The sequence below is a fragment of the Trifolium pratense genome, linkage group LG4 (assembly GCF_020283565.1).
Source record: "Trifolium pratense cultivar HEN17-A07 linkage group LG4, ARS_RC_1.1, whole genome shotgun sequence".
In the NCBI taxonomy this organism is placed as follows: Eukaryota; Viridiplantae; Streptophyta; class Magnoliopsida; order Fabales; family Fabaceae; genus Trifolium; species Trifolium pratense.
Window position 1 is genome coordinate 49468878 of NC_060062.1, and position 19586 is coordinate 49488463.

A 19586-nucleotide genomic window follows, 5' to 3' on the forward strand; every position below is an offset into this window, starting at 1 on the left:
ATTTATATTTTAATTTGTTAAAAAAATGATATTTTAAATAAATTTTACTAAAGAATATCGTTACTCAACAATATAAATAAAATATATAAGAATTTATCATAATTATGAATATGGGACCAAGACCACAACTAAACCCACATGGTGATCCAAACACACCACAAACATATTACATTGGACAAACATAAATATTTAATGGAAAGAGACATAAGATGTGAGAGTAATTAGCTTCAATCATATCAAATGTTAATTCAATTTTAAGAATATAATCTAAAGAGGGTCCATTGGCACCTTTCTCATAATAACAAAAAATGGATTTGACACTAGAGCTAATGCAAGTGGACATAATCCCTTTTTTTTTGGGAGCTATAGTAAAAACTTTTTTTTTTATCTCAGATAGTTTAATATGAGATTAGATCGTTAATAGAAATTAAACGGATAAAAAAAAATAAAAATTGGCCACCGTATTGTTTTGTCTACTCAAATTTTAGGAAACAAATTTCTTGCAAGTGTCATTCTTTGTTCGATTTCAACCGTCTAATCTAAATTAATGATAAATATTGTTTGCAATTATTTTTGTTTTTTTATTGTGTAATTTGAGTCGTTCATCTTAAATTAACGGCCGAAATTATTTAATGCATGTAAATATGTACTTTTCTTTCAATAGGAAATCCATGTCCCAAATTTAAATATATACAAGAATTATAATATTCTCCAATTCAATCATTGTGTTAGTGGTTTAGGGTTGTCTTGTCACACTAATTGGGAGCTTCCTTTTCATCTTTACTGTTGGAAAGTAAATGATTTCATCTTTTTCAGCAACCCATCTGCAAATTAAGTACAATCCATTTACAAAACAAATTCATAAAGTAATTTAATTTTTCCTACACAAGTGATTAATTACCTGTAAGTTGTAACAAAATGATGAAGGAAAATAGAGAGCTCTAGCCTAGAGAGTTCTATCCCTGGACACAATCTTTGTCCACCACCAAATGGTGTAAAACAATTGTTTCTAGTCCCAGCTTCAGTTTTCTGCACTCACACAATATATAATCGAGTTATTACAATGCGAGACTCTTAACATTTTTTTTTACGATAAAATAACGATGCATTTTATATAGTCATTTTACGATAACTAATATAACATCAACTATCAACTAATCACAACTAACTTGTAACTATGGTAAAACAACGTGAAACAAATTATACCAAATTTCTAACTATATCTCGCAACTATATTTAAAACTTTTAGGGTGTATTTGATCCGTTAAAGAGTAAGTACTGGACAGAACAGCATAAGACATAACAGCACAACACATGGCAGAACAGCACAGAACAAATTTTTATGATATTGAACAATTTTTTGTTTTATATGATATTTGGTGAACAAAATGATATTTTTGTATTTTAGACAAGTTGTACTTGAGACAAAAAGTCGTGTTGTGGTTTAGTGAGGGACAAAAAATTCTGTTTTTGTGCTGTCCCTTGGCTCCAAATTTGTCCAGTCCCTGAAACAGTTTTACAATCATACACAGTACAACTGGAGTTGTCCTGTCCAGTCCTTATTTTTTAGCAGATCAAACGCACCCTTAATCAGCGACCGCAACTACGTACAATTTAAAAAAATATATAAGCTATAAGTTAGACAAATCTTGATGCTTGATTACTTACCTCCCATCTCCATGGATCAAACTCAAATGGTTTTTCATAGTTCATGCCATCTAAATGAACAGATGTAAGAGATGCCACAACACACCAATCCTTAGGAATTAGGTACCCTGCATCATCATATTTTTTCATAGTAGTGAAACCACATCAAGTATTAATATTTTTGTTTTCTTTGTGCAAATGATTTAGGGCCAATACAAATAGTTTCTCCATAAAATCTCACCTTTAATATCTACATCTTTGATAGCTTTTCTCCAAATAGCATTGACAATATTTGCCATTCTAAGAGTTTCACTGATTACCTAGTTGAAAGTAAATGGAAGACAAAGCAATGAAGAAAAATGTGATGCTTTGTTACTTATTTTATAATTAAAAGGAAAATTTATGGTAGATTGGCAATTTAGTTTGAATGTAAAGTCTCACATTTTGAGTAAATTGTAGTGAGAGGTAGTCTGTCCATGCATAACCATCAGAACAATTCTTGTTCCTCTTCAATTCCATGTTCTCTTCCTAGTATAAACAACCAAATATAAATTACACTACTTAAAGATGTATCTCAAGAACTTATAACTTAAATCCTATGGAAATGGCTTAACAATAACAATAACAATTATATATATTTTTGTTGTTGTTGTTAAATTTACGTCCAATCAAATCATATTGTAGTGTGACAAATTATAAGTTGATTCTTAAATATTTCTACAAATATCTATAATTCTATAGGATATAATTTAATTGAATGCATGTATAAAAACGTTTAGATTCTCTATATATACACTTTTTTTTCTTTTATTAAAAAAATCAGATTTAATTTATATACGTTGATAGCGTAAATCTTTTTATACATGCATCCAATCAAATCACATCAAGTGGATTTTCGTTAAGAAATTTTAGAATCTGACTTATAAAAGTGGCACTATGGTGTGATTTGATTGGATGTATGTAAAAAAAATTACATAGTCGATGTATAGAAATTAATCTCTTTATTATTTTATTTTTTTGGTACAATAATTTATGAGAATTAAAGATATATTTTAGACATATATAAATATACAAAATAATTACACATTAATGAAAGGTAAACAGACAATAAACTGCACTGCTAATCCTTTCTAAATAGCAAAACCAATCATTTTAAAACTTACATCCATAAGAATTAGGAGAAACAACATTATAATGCGTGACCCATTGAAAATTTTCAAAATATCAACAAAATAACAATCAGTTTATAAATACTCCATTCATAAAAATCTTGTAAGTAATAATTTTAAAAACTAAGTAAATAAATAAATAAATAAATCAATAAAAGAAAAAGTTAAAAGAGAAGAGTACAAAGTGAATAAACGAAGAGTGTGGGGGAAAAACACAAAGAGCAGCAGAGCACAGAGGAGACAAGCAGTAGTTGAGTGGAAGAATTAATTAATTAATTAAATTGGTGGTCCTGATTGAATTAAATTGGTATCGTACGGTAAGGAAACACACACCCCATATGTGCAGTGAGTACATCACGTCCATGTGAACCCCACACTCATTCATTCACTCACTCGTGCGCTATTATTATTATTATTATTATTATTATTATTATTATTATTATTATTATTATTATTATTATTATTATAGTACTTTCCAACAAGGACACACATGGTGGGCCGTACTACGTCCGACCACAAATCTTATTATGTTATGGCTTCCTAAACTTTCTTATAGATTCACTCTGTTCTCTTCTACTATTTTCTACACACTTTGCTTTCTAGTAGTAAGTACATCAATGGATTGGCAAGCTATAGTTTTCACTTTTCACTCAAATCTTCATTTTGGATCGTGGGTGAGAAAAATAGATTTTCTTTTATGGTCTATCAGTTTCTCGTGCGTCTTATGAGTTTCTATTTTTATTCTTACACTATTTAAATAACGGACGTTATAAAAATGAGAAATTTTGAGAAAAAAACACTCTATATGAATTTCAAGATTTTTACCTGTCTGCAACTTAAGTAGCAGACATTATAAAAATAAGAAATTAGAAAGGAAAAAAAACTCTTAACATGAAAGTTTCAGAATTTTAAACGTCCGCTACTTAAGTAACATACATTATAAAGAATTATGAGAAAAACACTCTCCTAATATGAAAATTTCTTATTTTTATAACGTTCATCCGCTACTTAAGTAGCGGACGGATATTTTGATAATTTTATAGGGTGCGCAAGAAAATGAACAGAGTAACAAAAGTAAATCTCAAAAAAATTAGGAATTATAAATTAGGGTCGACTTAAAAGTAAGACTACTAAAGTTCTTGTTTTAGGCCTTATAAATTTACTTTAAACCTCATTTATTATTAAAAATTATTTTACCGGGTCCTATATGAAAATTGTACTCTGACGTGTCCAGAGATATAAAGATAACTTGGTTGTAGAATGTGAGAGTTAAAAAATGAAGCGCATTTTATAATCTTTTTGTTGGGCTATCCCTCCTATTTGGAGTGACCCAAATGAATGTAAGTTAGTGGCCCATATGTGTATGCCTGTGTTATTATCCAACAAAGAAGAATATAGTTATTATTATGTGAGAAACAACAAAAGAAAAGGAGAGAGAAGAGTGAAAAAACACAACAACAACCTCCTTTCCGACAATTGCTTTTCTGCTCAAACTAGTCCCACTAAATTGCAGGTTTCTCAGAATGTTCATGACGCATAGGAACACATTCTGACCGTTGGGATTTGGATTTTGAGCTTTCTATGTCTGCCTGGTGAGTCCATTTGTGAGGTACGAAAACATGGTGTTTTGGGTTGTTTGTCTCTCTAGATTCTTGTTGTATACCAAGATTGATCGTAGATCTTGATGATGTTTATGTATGCCTCTAACTAGTGTTAGAGAGAACCTTAATTGTATCATTTGTTGATTATAGTAGAGATTTAAAGTGGCCTAAGGGTCCCATTATTTTTACTCCTAATTAGCAGAAGTTTTTCCACACTAAAATTGTGTTGTGTTGTTTAGTGTGTTTTGTTAATTTTCTTTGCATTTAGTATTTGGGAGAAATTGCATCGTTGATTTGTTCCGTTGCACTTGTGGTTCCTCCCAACACTTTTGTCAATATGACTAAATTACTAAAATTCAAATAAGATTTTACGGAGATGAGGGGAAAATATAAGAAGATAAATTGAGTGAGTTAGGATAATCTTTTTTCTCAGATTGGCAAAAAATAAGAAGATAAATTGAGTGAGTGGAATAATCTTTTATCTTACATATCAAGTGTATGAAACTATGAATTGTATATTTTGCAATAGATTCTGAGTATCCCTTGTACTCAATAATATATTTTAGACAAAATTACACCGGAGGTTCTTTATCTTATTTTTTTGTAACACTTTAGTCCTTTATTATTTTTTTGTAACATTTTGGTCCTTTATTTTATTTTTTTGTAACACTTTGGTCCTTTATCTTTTTTTTGTAACACTTTAGTCCTTTTTTTGTAACAATTTAGTCTTTTATCTTATTTATTTATAAAAAATAAAGGACCTATATGTTACAAATAAAAAAAGATAAAGGATCAAAGTGTTACAAAAAAATAAAATAAAGGACCAAAGTGTTACAAAAAAAAGATAAAGGACCAAACTGTTACAAAAAAAGATAAAGGACCAAAATGTTACAAAAAAATAAGATAAAGGACCTTCGGTGTAATTTTGCCTATATTTTACAATTCTTTTTTACATAGTACTACTTAAACCTCTCTATCCTTCTTTTTACAATTTTTTTTTTACATAGTACTTCTTCAACCTCTCTCTATCCTTCTTTCATTTGTTTAGATTAATAAAGACATCCATATAAATCATTTACAAGATTAAACATATCATATAGAACTTTATTAAGTATCTTATATATTTTAGATTTTTAGCAAAGAAATAAGCAAAATGTTTGAAAATAATGTGCATGAATGATAAAAATAAAGTTTAAAATGTAAACAAACATACCACTAATTTCGATAGAGCAAGAGGAGAGTCACTAAGAAACTTGACAGCCATGGTCATAGCTGTAGGAAGAGTCTCTTCCCCAGGAATCATCATCTCAATAATATTCTCACTCATATTTTTCAACCATATATTAGGAATTGTGTTAGAGTCACCTTTATCTTGTAAGAGTACATCCACTACATCATTTGTCACACAATCCTTATTATTCTTATAATAATTAATCCTTTCTTCTATTATTCTCTGCACAATTTTCATCATTCTCTCCTTAGCCTGCACAATTAAATTGCCCGTAATTATTACTACATCTGATCCTTAATATAAGAAAAAAATTTACTTTTTAGATATATTGAATAACTAATGTATCTGACATATTCAACCACAATAACAATATATATATATATATAGTCTTGAGTTGGAGAAATTATAACCTTCAAGGATTTATATAGTCTTGTTCCTGGAAATTTAATTGGCAAGCAAATCAATCCTTTGATGAACTCTTCAAATTCTCTCTTTAACATGTATAAATCTTCACCAGGATCAATGCTCATCAGAACTTTCACCAAAATAGTAAATGTAATCTGATAAATATATATGGCAAAGGGAGGAAACAAAGTAAAATGTTAATATCATATCAATTTAGTAAAATAGTGGATAGTTTAGTAAAATAGCTTCACATACTAAATTATTTAATTAATAATTTTCTTTTAATCCATGTAAAAAAATAATGAAAGCCAAATTTGTTCAAGGGGAAACTACTTAAAGTATTTATTACTTTATAGATTTCTCATGTCACCTCTCACTCAACTTAAATATGGGATCGAGGTACTCTACCGTCCTCTACGGTTGAAGATTCTCTTTATTCACGTAGTCGAAACATCAATGATTATTTGATCGATCTGTGTTTTCTAAATCATCTGACTTTAGTTGTACGATAACAAATGTCAATAATGCATGAATACGAGATATCCTTTAATTATGTGCACGGAATCGGAATTCTTTATTATATGTTTGTGGATTGGATCTTTCCACTCATATAGCATTATGGTCTCATCATCTCTTAAAAGTAAATAATGGTCTCACTTTGCTTTAGGCCTCACATTTTTTGTGGGGTGTGATCGGGTTGAATATTAGAGTATACTCAAGGGTAAACTTTAATGTAAAGTTGATGAAATAAAGACATTATGGCACAGAAAGGAGGAAAGGCAGCAGGAAAAAAAGATTTTCTAATACCCTCAAAAGAGGTGTGGGAGGTGTTTGGGAAAAAAGGACAAAGAGAGTTAAAAACAATAGAAAGAAAAAAAGAGGAAAGGCAAGAGAGTGATTCAAAATAGATTTTATATAGATTTATATAGAAAATGAGAGTATTTTTTTTTGTCTTACCCAACCGATTTAAGGGAGCGAGACTATAATAATTTAAAATTTGATTGAAAGATAAATAAATTATGATTATTTTTAGTTGTGGTTAGGATTCAAAATTGGATTTTCTCAAACGATTCGTCCTCAATTATCTTAAAGTCATTAACAATTTGAATTCAAGTATTTATTATAGAAAATGAAATAAGAAAAAAAATAGGAAGCTAATATAATATATTGAGTATATAGGAGAGAATGTAATTTTTTTTTTGTTGTGATTATAGATAATTTAATTAGATCAAATAATCCCTTTGCCCCTAAATATAAGTATCTATTGCATATTTTATTCTTAGTAAAAACATTATTTTTAGAGGAGACTGTGTCAACATATCATCTTTAGTGGAGCAAATTGTTTATTTTTCTTGGTTTTGGTTTATAGGCCGAACAGGGAACAATGTTAATTTAGTTTTTTCTGAATGGCGTAATAATCCTTTAGATTGTTTTCAACGCATCTAAAGTGATCTATTCTGAATTGTAAGGGTTGAGTACCCCTTGTACTCCTTATAATTCATTTTTTTGCTTATCAAAAAAAAAAATTCTTAGTAAAAAAAAGTTGTTCGTACATTATAATTAATGTGTATGTCTTTATGTTCTAATGTACCTAAAATACCCTTGTCTTAGTTAATCTTAACTTTTCAACATACTTAGTGGTATCAATATTAGGGTATATTTGGAAGAAAAAAATTACTAATATAATATCTATTAATTTGAAAATGACTTATATATATCGACAATTTTTTTTTATCGAAAATAATTATACAAATAAAAAAAAATATGGATGAATTATGAATGATTAATTTAGGGAGAGATGAGTGTAAATGACCTTTTTAACTTGATCTTGAACATATATTGTTGGTTGATGTGTCCAAGTAGCTAAACATTGTTTGACAGAATACTCAATATCTCTTGTGATTCTAGCTTTGAATTGTGGGGATCTCATAAATCCTCCAAGGAGTGAATGAATTTTCCTATGCATGTTTCCATTCATTTGTAGTATAGAGTGTTCTCCCATTAGTTCTCTAATTGATTTTGGGTAAGCAGGGACAAAGATATTCCCTTGATTTTGTAGAATCACCTTATTCACTTCTGGATCCGTGGACACAATTACACCCGTTCCTAAAATGCTTGTCTTGAACACATTGCCATACCTACACACAATACATTAGAAGATCTTGAGTGTAAAATATATATATATAGGGTTTGCTAACTTAGACTCACCTAAAAACATGAAGGTCTAAGTCAACAATGTGCACCTTTTCACTTTAGACTAAAACATCATTTTTTACTATTTTAATATAGTTTCAAGCGAAAAGGTGTTTTAGTTTAAAGCGAAAAGGTGCATCTTGCTAACTTAGACCTTCATGTTTTTAGGTGGGTCTAAGTTAGCAAACCCCTATATATATAATACAAGATTGCATAGTTTTAAAATTTAGCTAAAACTTGACTGTCCGACTAATTTAATCGAAAATCAGACATGTAATCCGTTCAATCAAACAAATTAAATCGGTTATACCGGTGACCCATTGATCTAATGTTCTGTTCAGATTGAGAATTGATTTGATTTTTAAAAGAATGTTCGTAGGAGATATATTGAGTTGCATTATAAATTTGGTAACCAATCTCAATTGTATGATCTTTAAGATAGGGAATTTATTTCCAAAATTATATAGTTAGATGGAGTTTGTGGGTTGGGGGGTAAGAATATTAATGGTGGGTGTGATAACTACCTGCATAAGCAACCTCTACTGCAGTTAACAAGGAGCCAAAGTTGTATGTATAGCTAACTCTAGTTACTGTAGAAACAGGCTTTTTCTGTTTCTATACTCTTCTTTTCCTACAAACGGTACAACCCCATAAATAAAGGGACTAGTGACATAATTTATCAATAGAGCCTTAAATGTTCCTAAACCCCATATTCTCTACCTGCATTTCTTGAGCTACATTCATTCATGCATTCAATTCAATTTTAGAGGTATAGGCTGTAATCACTCTGCCAGTCTATAGGCTTAGATATACATAACTACATACATTATAAATTTTGATTATCTTTTTTTGTTTTGTTGGATAAATTACATATTTTCTATGCGCAATTGTGAAAATTAATCCTTCGAGCCTTGTGAAATTCAAATGGACGACATACTCTCCCTAAAAGTTTTAACCTGCTGCATGTCTAAGCCAGAGATCGAACTCAAAATCTTTATTAAGTTAGAAGAGACTTGTGTCATCTCATGTAAGCGTTTTTGGATAAATTTTGATTATTTTACCGGTGACTTTCATACGCAAATATTAGAAACTGAACTCCTAATGTTTTAAATTTAAGGAAAATGCTAAACAGTGCCCCCGGGACACTGGTTAAGGAAGCAAAAATAGTAATTTGATATTGGAGTTTGTTCAGTCAACTTCTCAAAAGTTTAAATAGTGTTATTTTCTATTCAAAACTTTCTTTTTTTTGGTTTTCTTAACCGGTGCCCCGCCCCGGGGCACCGGTTAGCATGACCCTAAATTTAAAACGCAAACATGCAAAATAACACGGCTTTGCATTTGAAATGCTTTCTTCTTTTTTTGACAATTTTGCCTTTTAAATGTCGACAATAAAGGATAACAGTCATGATAATTAAGAATAACAATTCAAAATTAGAGTAATTTGGTTTATTAAATAAGACCAAAAATACTTTATACGAAGAAAATAAGGAGAGGTTATCATTACAAATGGTTCATTTCACTTTACTCACTAACATACAACTATTGCGCTAATCCATCAAATAGACACTTTCTTAAAAGCTTCTCTTTTTTAATTCTTTTTTGACACACTCTTTTTCAATTCTTAGATGACTTTTTTTCGTTATAGGATGCTAAAATATTTAATTTGATGTTATAAAACAATAAATTTAAAGAAACTAAAAAGAAGCAAACTTGTTAATTAAATATTTCTCTAGCTAACCGATCTTGTATATAAATAACAATTTAGTTTAAATCAAACTTATCGATTATTTAATAAACTTAAAAGATAAATTGTTACTTTTTCTTTCTTTCTTTTTTTTTATTTGACAAAAGATAAATTGTTACTTATATATAAAATAAGAGGGAGTAATTTGCTCTCGTAAATTTAAGTCATTATTAAAAACATTACATTTTATAAGTAGAAACTGAAATCCGAATCTCGAATATTCCATTTATTCTGGTCACTAGGCTAATCAGCAAAGAAGAAGAAAAAAAAGGGAGTAATTTAAATTTGTGGTGATAATTATTACTATGTTAATTTAACTACTTTTTTCCTATATGGTGCTGCAATAGTATTAGTATATACATGTGGACCATGTTGAAGGAGAGAATTATCACCCACACATGGTCACCAATAAAAATATGCAAATCTTGTAAAGGACCACACTATATAGCTTCATAAAGAATGAAAGAATAGACTAGAAGAATAACAAGGATGATAGACAAAAACTTTTATGGTTTTAATTTATTTTTCATCTACATTGATATTCCTAAAAAAGAATCACAAACATTTCTTTCTAAATAAATTGACCATGATAGTACGTCTTGTCACTAGGGAAATCACTTGTACTCCTCAATTTTTTAGAGAAGATAAGTAAGAACAGAAAAATGTACGACATAGGTAGTTCGATTGATAAGTTAACGAAGAAAATCTAGGGTTTGATATCGAAAACTAATATAATCACTAACTTATGAAAAAAAATAAGAACCTTAAATGAAAAAGAAAAAAGAAAGTGGTTTGAGCATGCATGTCATTTCCCTCGTAGAGAATGAAAGAAGATGAGGGTATACTATTATTTTTTACAAATTAATATAAGAAACATATAAATTGATGAAATTAAATGATCATATAATAGGAAAAAAAAAAGTGAAACTTACAAAGACTTGCGTTTTTCCATGAAGCTAACCGGATTAGAGGTGTATCCACAAGCAATGAAATCAAGGGTCTCTCCAAGTAAAGGCCAACCTTTATTCCCTTTTGGAATTTTTCCTTTCTTCATCACTTTATTCTCCTTCTTCACACATAGATACCACCAACATAAAAAAATACCCATCAAAGACCATAATCCTATAATCCACCCCATATTAATTATCAAAATCTCTTCTTTCCTTTTCTTATGATGACTTTGATCAAACCCTAGTAATAGCTTGTTTATAGTGGTTACTTGTTGAGTTCATGCAGCTTGTGTTTTTTTTTTTTTTTTTTTAGGGTGAAAAACAAACTATAGCTAGGGAGAGAAAAAGAGGGAGAGAGAGAGAGAGAGAGAATGAATGTTTGATGAGGAATAAACTTTTTTTGTCGTTCTATAGGGAGAGAGTTATAAATGAGAGTGGGAGGATATCACATATTGATAGGGAGATTCTGAAAATCTAGGCCTTAAAGCAATCATTTAATGTGATGGTTTTATTGGGTTCACCTAATCAACCCCAATCGTTTATTTTGTTTGTCATCACTTAATTTAGATTTTTATATATGGATATTTACTTTGATGGAGTTTTTCTCCATGTCTACTAACCCATCCTTTCACCAAAAAAATAATGTCTAACCCCACCCCCATGCCATTATACTACTTCATCCATCTTCAATTATTTTTTGTATTTCCTTTTCCTTTTTATATACATTTTCCTCATTTTTATTGACCAAATTATTAGATATATTTTAGTACTATTATTTAATTATAACTCAAATAAAAATAATTTATTTAAGCACAGAGTCTATTTGTTTAAGTTTGTGATCAAGCAAGTCTACTTTGCAAATCAAGCAAATCATATATTTGAGCCATTGTAGTAGTCAAGACTTGTTTGACAAAAATAGCAGTTAGTTGATGGTTGATAGTATATAATTGATGAGCTAGTTTAAGTTTTTGATAATGGTTCGTTTGGATTGATTTATTTTTAAACTTAATTATGTGAAATAATTTATGAAAATAAATAATTTTTTATGTATTATTATAATTTTTTCAAGGTACTTTATGAGAAAATAACTTATAAAGATACAATTTTTTTTAGTGAAAACTTATGAATTAACAAAAAAGTTTAATTATTTGCATAAACTATTTTTATAAGCTCAAAAATAAGTCAAATCCAAACGAGCCAAAAATTAGTGGTTTTTTTTTTTTGGTAAAGAAAAATTAGTGGTTTAAATATCTGATAAATGTAAAATGGCGTACAAAAGCATTCTTATAATTGATAATAAAATTTATAGCAAATTAATATTTAAATTATCTAAAATTTAGTAATTTAAATATATTAATTTAATGTATATTTTAAATATTAATTTAATATATCTTGTATATCAAATTAAACATAACAACATATATTTAATATTAAATTAAAATAGATAGGTATAACACAGTTTAATATTTTTTTTTTTTGTTGCCTTAGTATATTTTTAAAGGGGAGTTGAGTTTTTTTATGGTTGAGGGTATTGTGGTGTTCTTGTTTTTTTTTTGGCGTAAGTGTGCTTGTTTGGTGTGCATTTTTTTGTTGCTGTCGAAGGTTTTATGTGTTTGTTTTTTATAGTTAATTGTATTTTTGTCTTTGTTTTGTTTAGATGGTAAAATAATCCCTGAAAGAATAATTTTTGTTTTGGTCCGTCACGTCAAAGCATATTTAAAAATCGCATATGCGGCAAACAGAAGCTAATTAACGTGGCAGCATGTGATGTGGCAAACGAGGATGATGTGTTAAAGATAATGCTCAGTCATCCACTTAGAATGACCAAAACCAAAAATGAAAGAGGGATCATATAAAATAAAAAAAAAACTAAATATATTGAACCCAAAAACGTATTTTTCATCTTCTTTCTCTAAACTTAGAAATTAACTCATGTTTCTCTAAATCCAATAATATATGTTGAATGTACTAAAACGAAATTTTCTTCTTCCTCCTTTCCTAGAAACTCCAATCTCTCTAATATAAAATCCCATAAACCTTTTTAACCAACAAAAAATTGATTTAACTAATACACCATTTATTTTCATTTAATCAAAAGATCATATTAATTTCCTAATCACCATCTTCAAAATTTCACATAATTTTGGAATCAAACAAATGTTTATATTGCAAAATCCAATTTTCATTAAAATCTCTATTGTACACCTTGAACTTAAACCAAGACATTTATCATCTCAAATCTCCACCCAAAAAATCGCAAATTTTTAAGATAAAATGTCTCATTTTTACTCTTTTTCTTTCTTTCTTTCTTATGAATCTCTCAAATCACATCCATTAAAACATGTTTTGGTAGTGGACGGTGATTTCATCTGATAATTGGAAGAAATTGAATTGTGTTTTAGGGTTTTTTTTTGGAAAAGTCGGTGATGATTTCATGTTTGAATTTGAGGCTTACTTTTATAACAAAAACAAGAACAATAACAACGTTTGAATCTCTCTCTCTCCAAACGTTGGCTTATGTTGAAAAATTGGGAAATTCGAATGAGAGCTAAGGAAAAATATAAGCTACACAAAAATTATCATTGACTACACATAAAATAACCTGCTTGGATAAACAACACAATTATAAACTACACATTAAATTATCATTGACTATTATTGAGTTGCACATGCTCGCTAACAACAAAAAAAATTAGAATTTGAATCTCAAGGTACGTGGTTCGATTTCCACTCTCGCAGTGATTTTCAAAGATCAAGCTGTTGATTTTGACTCACAAAATAAGAAGTCACCACTGAACTTTAATTTTTTCAAGGGAAGGGGAAAAAATCAAACAAAACCCACAAATAAACATGCAAAACTAAAGAAGAAATAAAGCAACAAGCAATGCAATAAGAGATCAAGATACGGGGGTTGATTTGCAAAGGGAAGGTATTAGCACCCTAAGCATCTATAGTAGGAACCTCTTGTAATACATATGTTTTTGGCTAAAGTTGTTTTCTTGTAAATGATTGGGGGGATGAGAAAAGAAACATCTTTTTATTAATTTTTGATTTGGAAAGATATGAAAGTCTTATGCCTACATACCAATTAAGGATCAAAACCTCGTAGATCGAGGTAAAAATAACAAAATGTTTGTTGTTTTTAGGAGAAGAGACAAATTGTCATCTTAAGTTAAGAATGTTTTAATCCACCACAAACATGACTAGTGACATGATGAAGATAGATTTTGTTTCACAATAGGGAAAAGCTCCAACTTGGATATAAAATCAACAAGCATGCTATTAACTCTCCTAGGTGAAAAATAATCAATATCTTTCAATCTAATGTTATAGGGAATTTGAATTCTCAACCATAGATGACTCATGTCTAAACTCTTTGAGCAATAGTTTTAAAGTCAAAAGCAAGTGGCAAAAAATTTTGAGTGAGTTTTTTAGCTTTTTACGAAAAAAAAGTTCAAAAATGTTATTCCAACATCTCCCCTTTAACAAAAATAAAACATCAAGGGTATTATAGGTATTTTCATCTTAAAAGTAAGGGTATTTTTGAAAAACCCTTATCTTCATCGTGCATCAACTTTATTTTTCTCTCTCCACTGCAACTGCAAGTTTTTGATTTTCTCTCCCTTGCTTGCTGTTGTATTCCTGCTTTGGCTTTGACAGTGTTACTTTGTGAACACCGACGTCGGCGAATAGGACGGCGGCGAGAAGGAAGGTGGTGGGCCGGTTGGTTGCAAATGTTGCGATATAGAGTGAAGGTGTGGTGACGACGGTGTGCGATGACGGAGTGGCGATGAAGCCGCGATCGATGATGATGGAGAGACGACGACGAAGATAACCGATATGAGTGGAGTGAGATCGGTTTTAAACGATTTGAACGATGATTGTGGAGTCGACGACGATGGTGGTGGTGAGGACGGATGGTGTGGACGGAGGGGGAGAGAACTCGGGCGGGCATGTGTTGTGAGGGAGTGATGTACGAAGGCAGCCGTGACAACCGTGGTGAACTCATGTGAAAACCGGTGCACGATGAGAGAGAAGGCCAAGAAAGAAACAAAAGTGAGAAAAAAAAATTAAAAAATAATAGAGTACTGTATTAAGTAACATTTATCTAATGGATGTTGTATTTTTGTTAAAGAGAAATGTTAAAATAACATTTCTGAAAAAAAGTTTGATATGCTTAAGATGTCTTAGCATTTATTGAAAAAGAGTTTTGAAAATGTGTTGACCTAAGTGAAAGTTTTCTATGAAAGAGGTGCAAGTTTGAAACTAGAACTTGAAAGATAAACATACAATAAAACACATAATAGGCAAACACATGACAGAGGTCAGTGCACAATCCTTTTTCTTGGATTTAGACAAAATTAAAATAATAAAAGGGTATTTTTTATGTTTTTTGTTATTTGATTCAAAAGAAAAAGATAACTAATCTTTTTGTATTACTAGTTGTTATTAGCATATCAAGGAGTGTAAATACATGTGGTTTCAAAAAAAAAAAAGAAGTGTAAATACATGGGTTTAGAACATCAAAATTGCAAAACAAATTGCAGTCCAACAATTAATAAAATAAAGTAACTAATTGAAATAAATAAAATAAAATAAAAACGCTAATATAACAAGAAGACCTAAATCTTCGACGTCACTATGAGTAAAATTAGGCAAACCATACCTACAAACGCAAAAAGAAAAAAACGCACGTAGGAAGAGAGAGAGAAATAATTGAGAGAGTGAATCGCGAGTGAGGGAGGCTGAATCTATTTGATCTTGTTTATGCCATTCTAACCTCTTTCTTCCTATTGCTTCTTTTATTTTATTCTTGTGCTGTTTTATGTGGGTTGATTGAAGTTGAGAGTGGTGGTGAAAATGGTTTGTAGAGGATGAGAGATGATTTGTTATGAGTGAAATAGGAGAAGAACTTGATACTGATTTTTCTTTATTTTTGCTTTTCTGCTCTCTATTCAGTTCTCTCTGTTTTTCTCTATTCTTTCTCAATTTTTTTGTTCTATATGTTCTCCTCCCGTTTTCATTTTCTACTTGGCTCTATTTATAGAGCCCTCAAGATCAAAGTTGACTTTGATCTTGAGTGTGTTAGTGAAGAAATTAGTGTGGGGAATTACAAAAGGAAAAATGTTTGGTCTGTTGTATTATGAGTTGTTGATTAAAAGTGAGATTTTGCAACACATAAAGAAGAAAAGGGAAAGGCTACTGCTATGTTGTTGTTGTTTAAAGTTAACTTTGCAGCAAAAGAAAAAAGAAAGGAAGGAGGCGTAACAATTGAGAGAGTGAATCGCGAGTGAGGGAGGCTGAATCTATTTGATCTTGTTTATGCCATTCTAACCTCTTTCTTCCTATTGCTTCTTTTATTTTATTCTTGTGCTGTTTTATGTGGGTTGATTGAAGTTGAGAGTGGTGGTGAAAATGGTTTGTAGAGGATGAGAGATGATTTGTTATGAGTGAAATAGGAGAAGAACTTGATACTGATTTTTCTTTATTTTTGCTTTTCTGCTCTCTATTCAGTTCTCTCTGTTTTTCTCTATTCTTTCTTAATTTTTTTGTTCTATATGTTCTCCTCCCGTTTTCGTTTTCTACTTGGCTCTATTTATAGAGCCCTCAAGATCAAAGTTGACTTTGATCTTGAGTGTGTTAGTGAAGAAATTAGTGTGGGGAATTACAAAAGGAAAAATGTTTGGTCTGTTGTATTCTGAGTTGTTGATTAAAAGTGAGATTTTGCAACACATAAAGAAGAAAAGGGAAAGGCTACTGCTATGTTGTTGTTGTTTAAAGTTAACTTTGCAGCAAAAGAAAAAAGAAAGGAAGGAGGCGTAACAATACTGATTCAGCACTATTGCGTGAAAGGTAGGTCTTAGCATACATTTTGCATCGACTCACCTAGAAGGACCCCACAAGGGTCATAATCTTCCATTTTTTGGTATGTTTAACGTTTGGTCTTTTCCCTTTTCTTTCTTTTTTTCCCAGTTTGGTAAACAACGGTCTCCTCGTTTGAAAGAGTGACTAATAATACTTTATCTCATTCCCTCAATTACTTTTGTTCCAAAATTTATAAAAAAAAATATTTTGTGACCTTTCAAAAAACGTTTGCATTTTGTAGACATTGGGGTGTGAGAAACACAATCACAAACCTCTCCATTTCTCTCTACACAACAACACAGAAAATGCCACGGAAGAAGATGGGAAGAACAAGGAACCAGAAAAGGAACATTTCTCAATCTGCGTCAACTACCAACATGAACAACCAGGTAAAGCTGTGTTGATCCACTCCCTTCTATTTCCAATGTTGCTGTTACTTGTGGTTGTTTTAGCATGATATGAAATGAGATTCCTTTACTAATGTGGAACACTATATATAACATTACTTCTTTATTAAGATAACACATACCTTAATATACTTCTTTATTAGAATAACATAATTCTAATATTCTTCTTTATTAGGAGAATACAATTCATAATATTCTTCTTTGACATTTAAATAAACATCATCAACAATCCATTAAAATACAATTAATTCATGTTATCAACACACATTCATTATCACATATAATGCATTTACTTCACATTTCAACAATCCAAATAATATTGAAATCAAATGCCAACAACTAGTCTTTCATTTCTAATCAATTGGTCTTACATAACTCATTTAATTTTCAACACAATGCTAATAATATAAGCAAATTATATTCAACATGCATTATCTCATAAAACTAACTTTGGAATCAGAATCTACGCGAAAAATTGAGCAAATTGGGTTCCGGGTGCATAAGTCAACAAAAGGTCAAAAGTCAATGGAGACAATCAAAAGTCAACGGTCAACGCAAGAATTGACTGAGCTGCGTTGGGCTCGGAAAAAGCTGCGCCGGGCGCATGAACCAACAAGTTTCCCAGAAAAACTGCACTGGGCGCAGGACGCTGAGTGATTTTTGAGTTTTCACGAAAAAAAGACCAAATAATCACTTATTTTCACATATAAGCACTTATTATGACCCAAAAATCCAATTTTTCATATTCCAGATCCATAAAGGTCATACTTTCAAGCATTTAACATACTTATAAACATAAAAGTACAAGTAAAATAATGAATTAACATCACAATAACAACAATCAAGAAATTTATACACTTTGACTCAAAACTTCATAAAACACATGTTCTTGAACAAACATCTACAAATTCTCTCATTAAACCTCACAAATTCATTCATCATACCATTTGATAAGAGTTTATTTAAACATGTTTGGATCAAAGACTTCACTTTCAGGAAGAAAAATCACCCAAAAACCCAAAACGAAATTGAGTGGAGAGAGTTTGGTAACAGAGGAATCGACATCCTCCCCTCTCTATAATCACTCAAAAATATGTAATCTAATTCTCTTACCTTAGATCCGATGATTTCTCTAGCTTTCTCTTGATCTCAAGTCTTCTCTTCTCTTCTCTAACTCCTTGATTCATGAAAAATGAATCATCTCTCTAACACAACACATATATAGCTCTCCCCATTTACTAATGTTGTTGGAGCATCAACTACGTGTCGAGATATTCTTCGTGAAAGTCAAATTGAAAAGATGGATGAAGCATTGAAAGAAGGAGAAATATCTAGTGGACGTGGCTTGAATCAAGAAGCTACAATTAAGAGGGCGGGGGATACTCGATGGAGCTCACATTTTGGTACGTTACTTAGCATAGTTTCTTTATTCTCTTCTATGATTGATGTGCTTGATGTGATTGAGGAAGATGGAACAAGCTTAACGATAAAAGGAGATGCAATGCTTTTGTTGAAATATATGCAATCTTTTGAATTTGTTTTTATCTTGCACTTGATGAAAAAAGTCTTGTCAATTACTCATGAGTTATCTCAAGCATTACAAAGAAGTGATCAAGATATTGTTAATGCCATGAAATTAGTCAAAGTGTCCAAACAAAAGTTACAAACTATAAGGGACAAGGGTTGGGATTCTTTGCTCAATGAAGTTTCATTATTTTGTGACCATCATGAAGTTGTCATGCTTAATATGGATGATACATCTCAGACATATAAAAAGTCAAAGCGCAACTTAGAGAAAGTTTCTAATTTACATTACTTTCAAGTTCAATTGTTCTATCAAGTGATTGATTGACAACTACAAGAGTTGAATAATCGTTTTACAGAAGTGGGCACTGAGTTGCTTCTTTGTGTATCTTGTTTAAGTCCAAGAGATTCATTTTCTGCATTTGATAAGGAGAAGTTGCTTCGTTTAGCTCAATTTTATCCTTCAGAATTTTCTTCTATTCAAATATTAACTCTCGATTCTCAACTTGAAAATTATTTCATAGATGTATGCTCTGAAGATGCATTTTTAGAATTAGAGGGGATTAGTGATCTTAGTATAAAGCTAGTGGAGATAAGAAAACATATTGTTTATTCGTTGGTATATTTGCTTTTAGAGTTATCTTTGATACTACATGTGGCAATTGCAACAACTGAAAGAGCTTTCTCTGCTATGAAGATTATCAAGAATGAGTTGCGAAATCGCATGGGAGATTCATGGTTAAATGATTGTTTAGTTACTTATTTAGAGAAAAATGTTTTTATTGAGGTTGAAAATGAGAAAATCATTCAATCTTTTCAAAAGATGGCAAGTCGTAGAGAACATTTGTGA

At 30.4% G+C, this 19586-nt stretch overlaps 1 protein-coding gene and 1 pseudogene across 1 annotated transcript; one reads left to right on the forward strand and one right to left on the reverse strand.

The window, feature by feature from the left end:
* Positions 1-560: 560 nt before the first annotated feature.
* LOC123924335 (3-epi-6-deoxocathasterone 23-monooxygenase CYP90C1-like) lies at positions 561-11418 on the reverse strand. Its single transcript, XM_045977193.1, has 9 exons — positions 10923-11418; positions 7867-8191; positions 6059-6208; positions 5631-5900; positions 2089-2175; positions 1889-1967; positions 1669-1775; positions 902-1029; positions 561-824 (listed from the first exon to the last, which is right to left on the reverse strand). The coding sequence occupies exons 1-9, from the start codon at positions 11126-11128 to the stop codon at positions 737-739; spliced, it is 1440 nt and encodes a 479-aa protein (XP_045833149.1). The 5' UTR covers positions 11129-11418; the 3' UTR covers positions 561-736.
* Positions 11419-14780: 3362 nt separating this feature from the next.
* Positions 14781-19586, forward strand: LOC123922827 (annotated as a pseudogene).

Bases quoted from the DNA above. Each gene is read 5' to 3' on its own strand.
- LOC123924335 (XM_045977193.1), bottom strand. From the start codon at position 11,128: ATGGGGTGGATTATAGGATTATGGTCTTTGATGGGTATTTTTTTATGT. The intron at 6,209-7,866 runs GTCATTTACACT...TATATTTATCAG, and splicing joins TTCAAGATCAAGTTAAAAAG to ATTACATTTACTATTTTGGT. The intron at 1,030-1,668 runs GTAAGTAATCAA...GTGTGAGTGCAG, and splicing joins TTGATCCATGGAGATGGGAG to AAAACTGAAGCTGGGACTAG.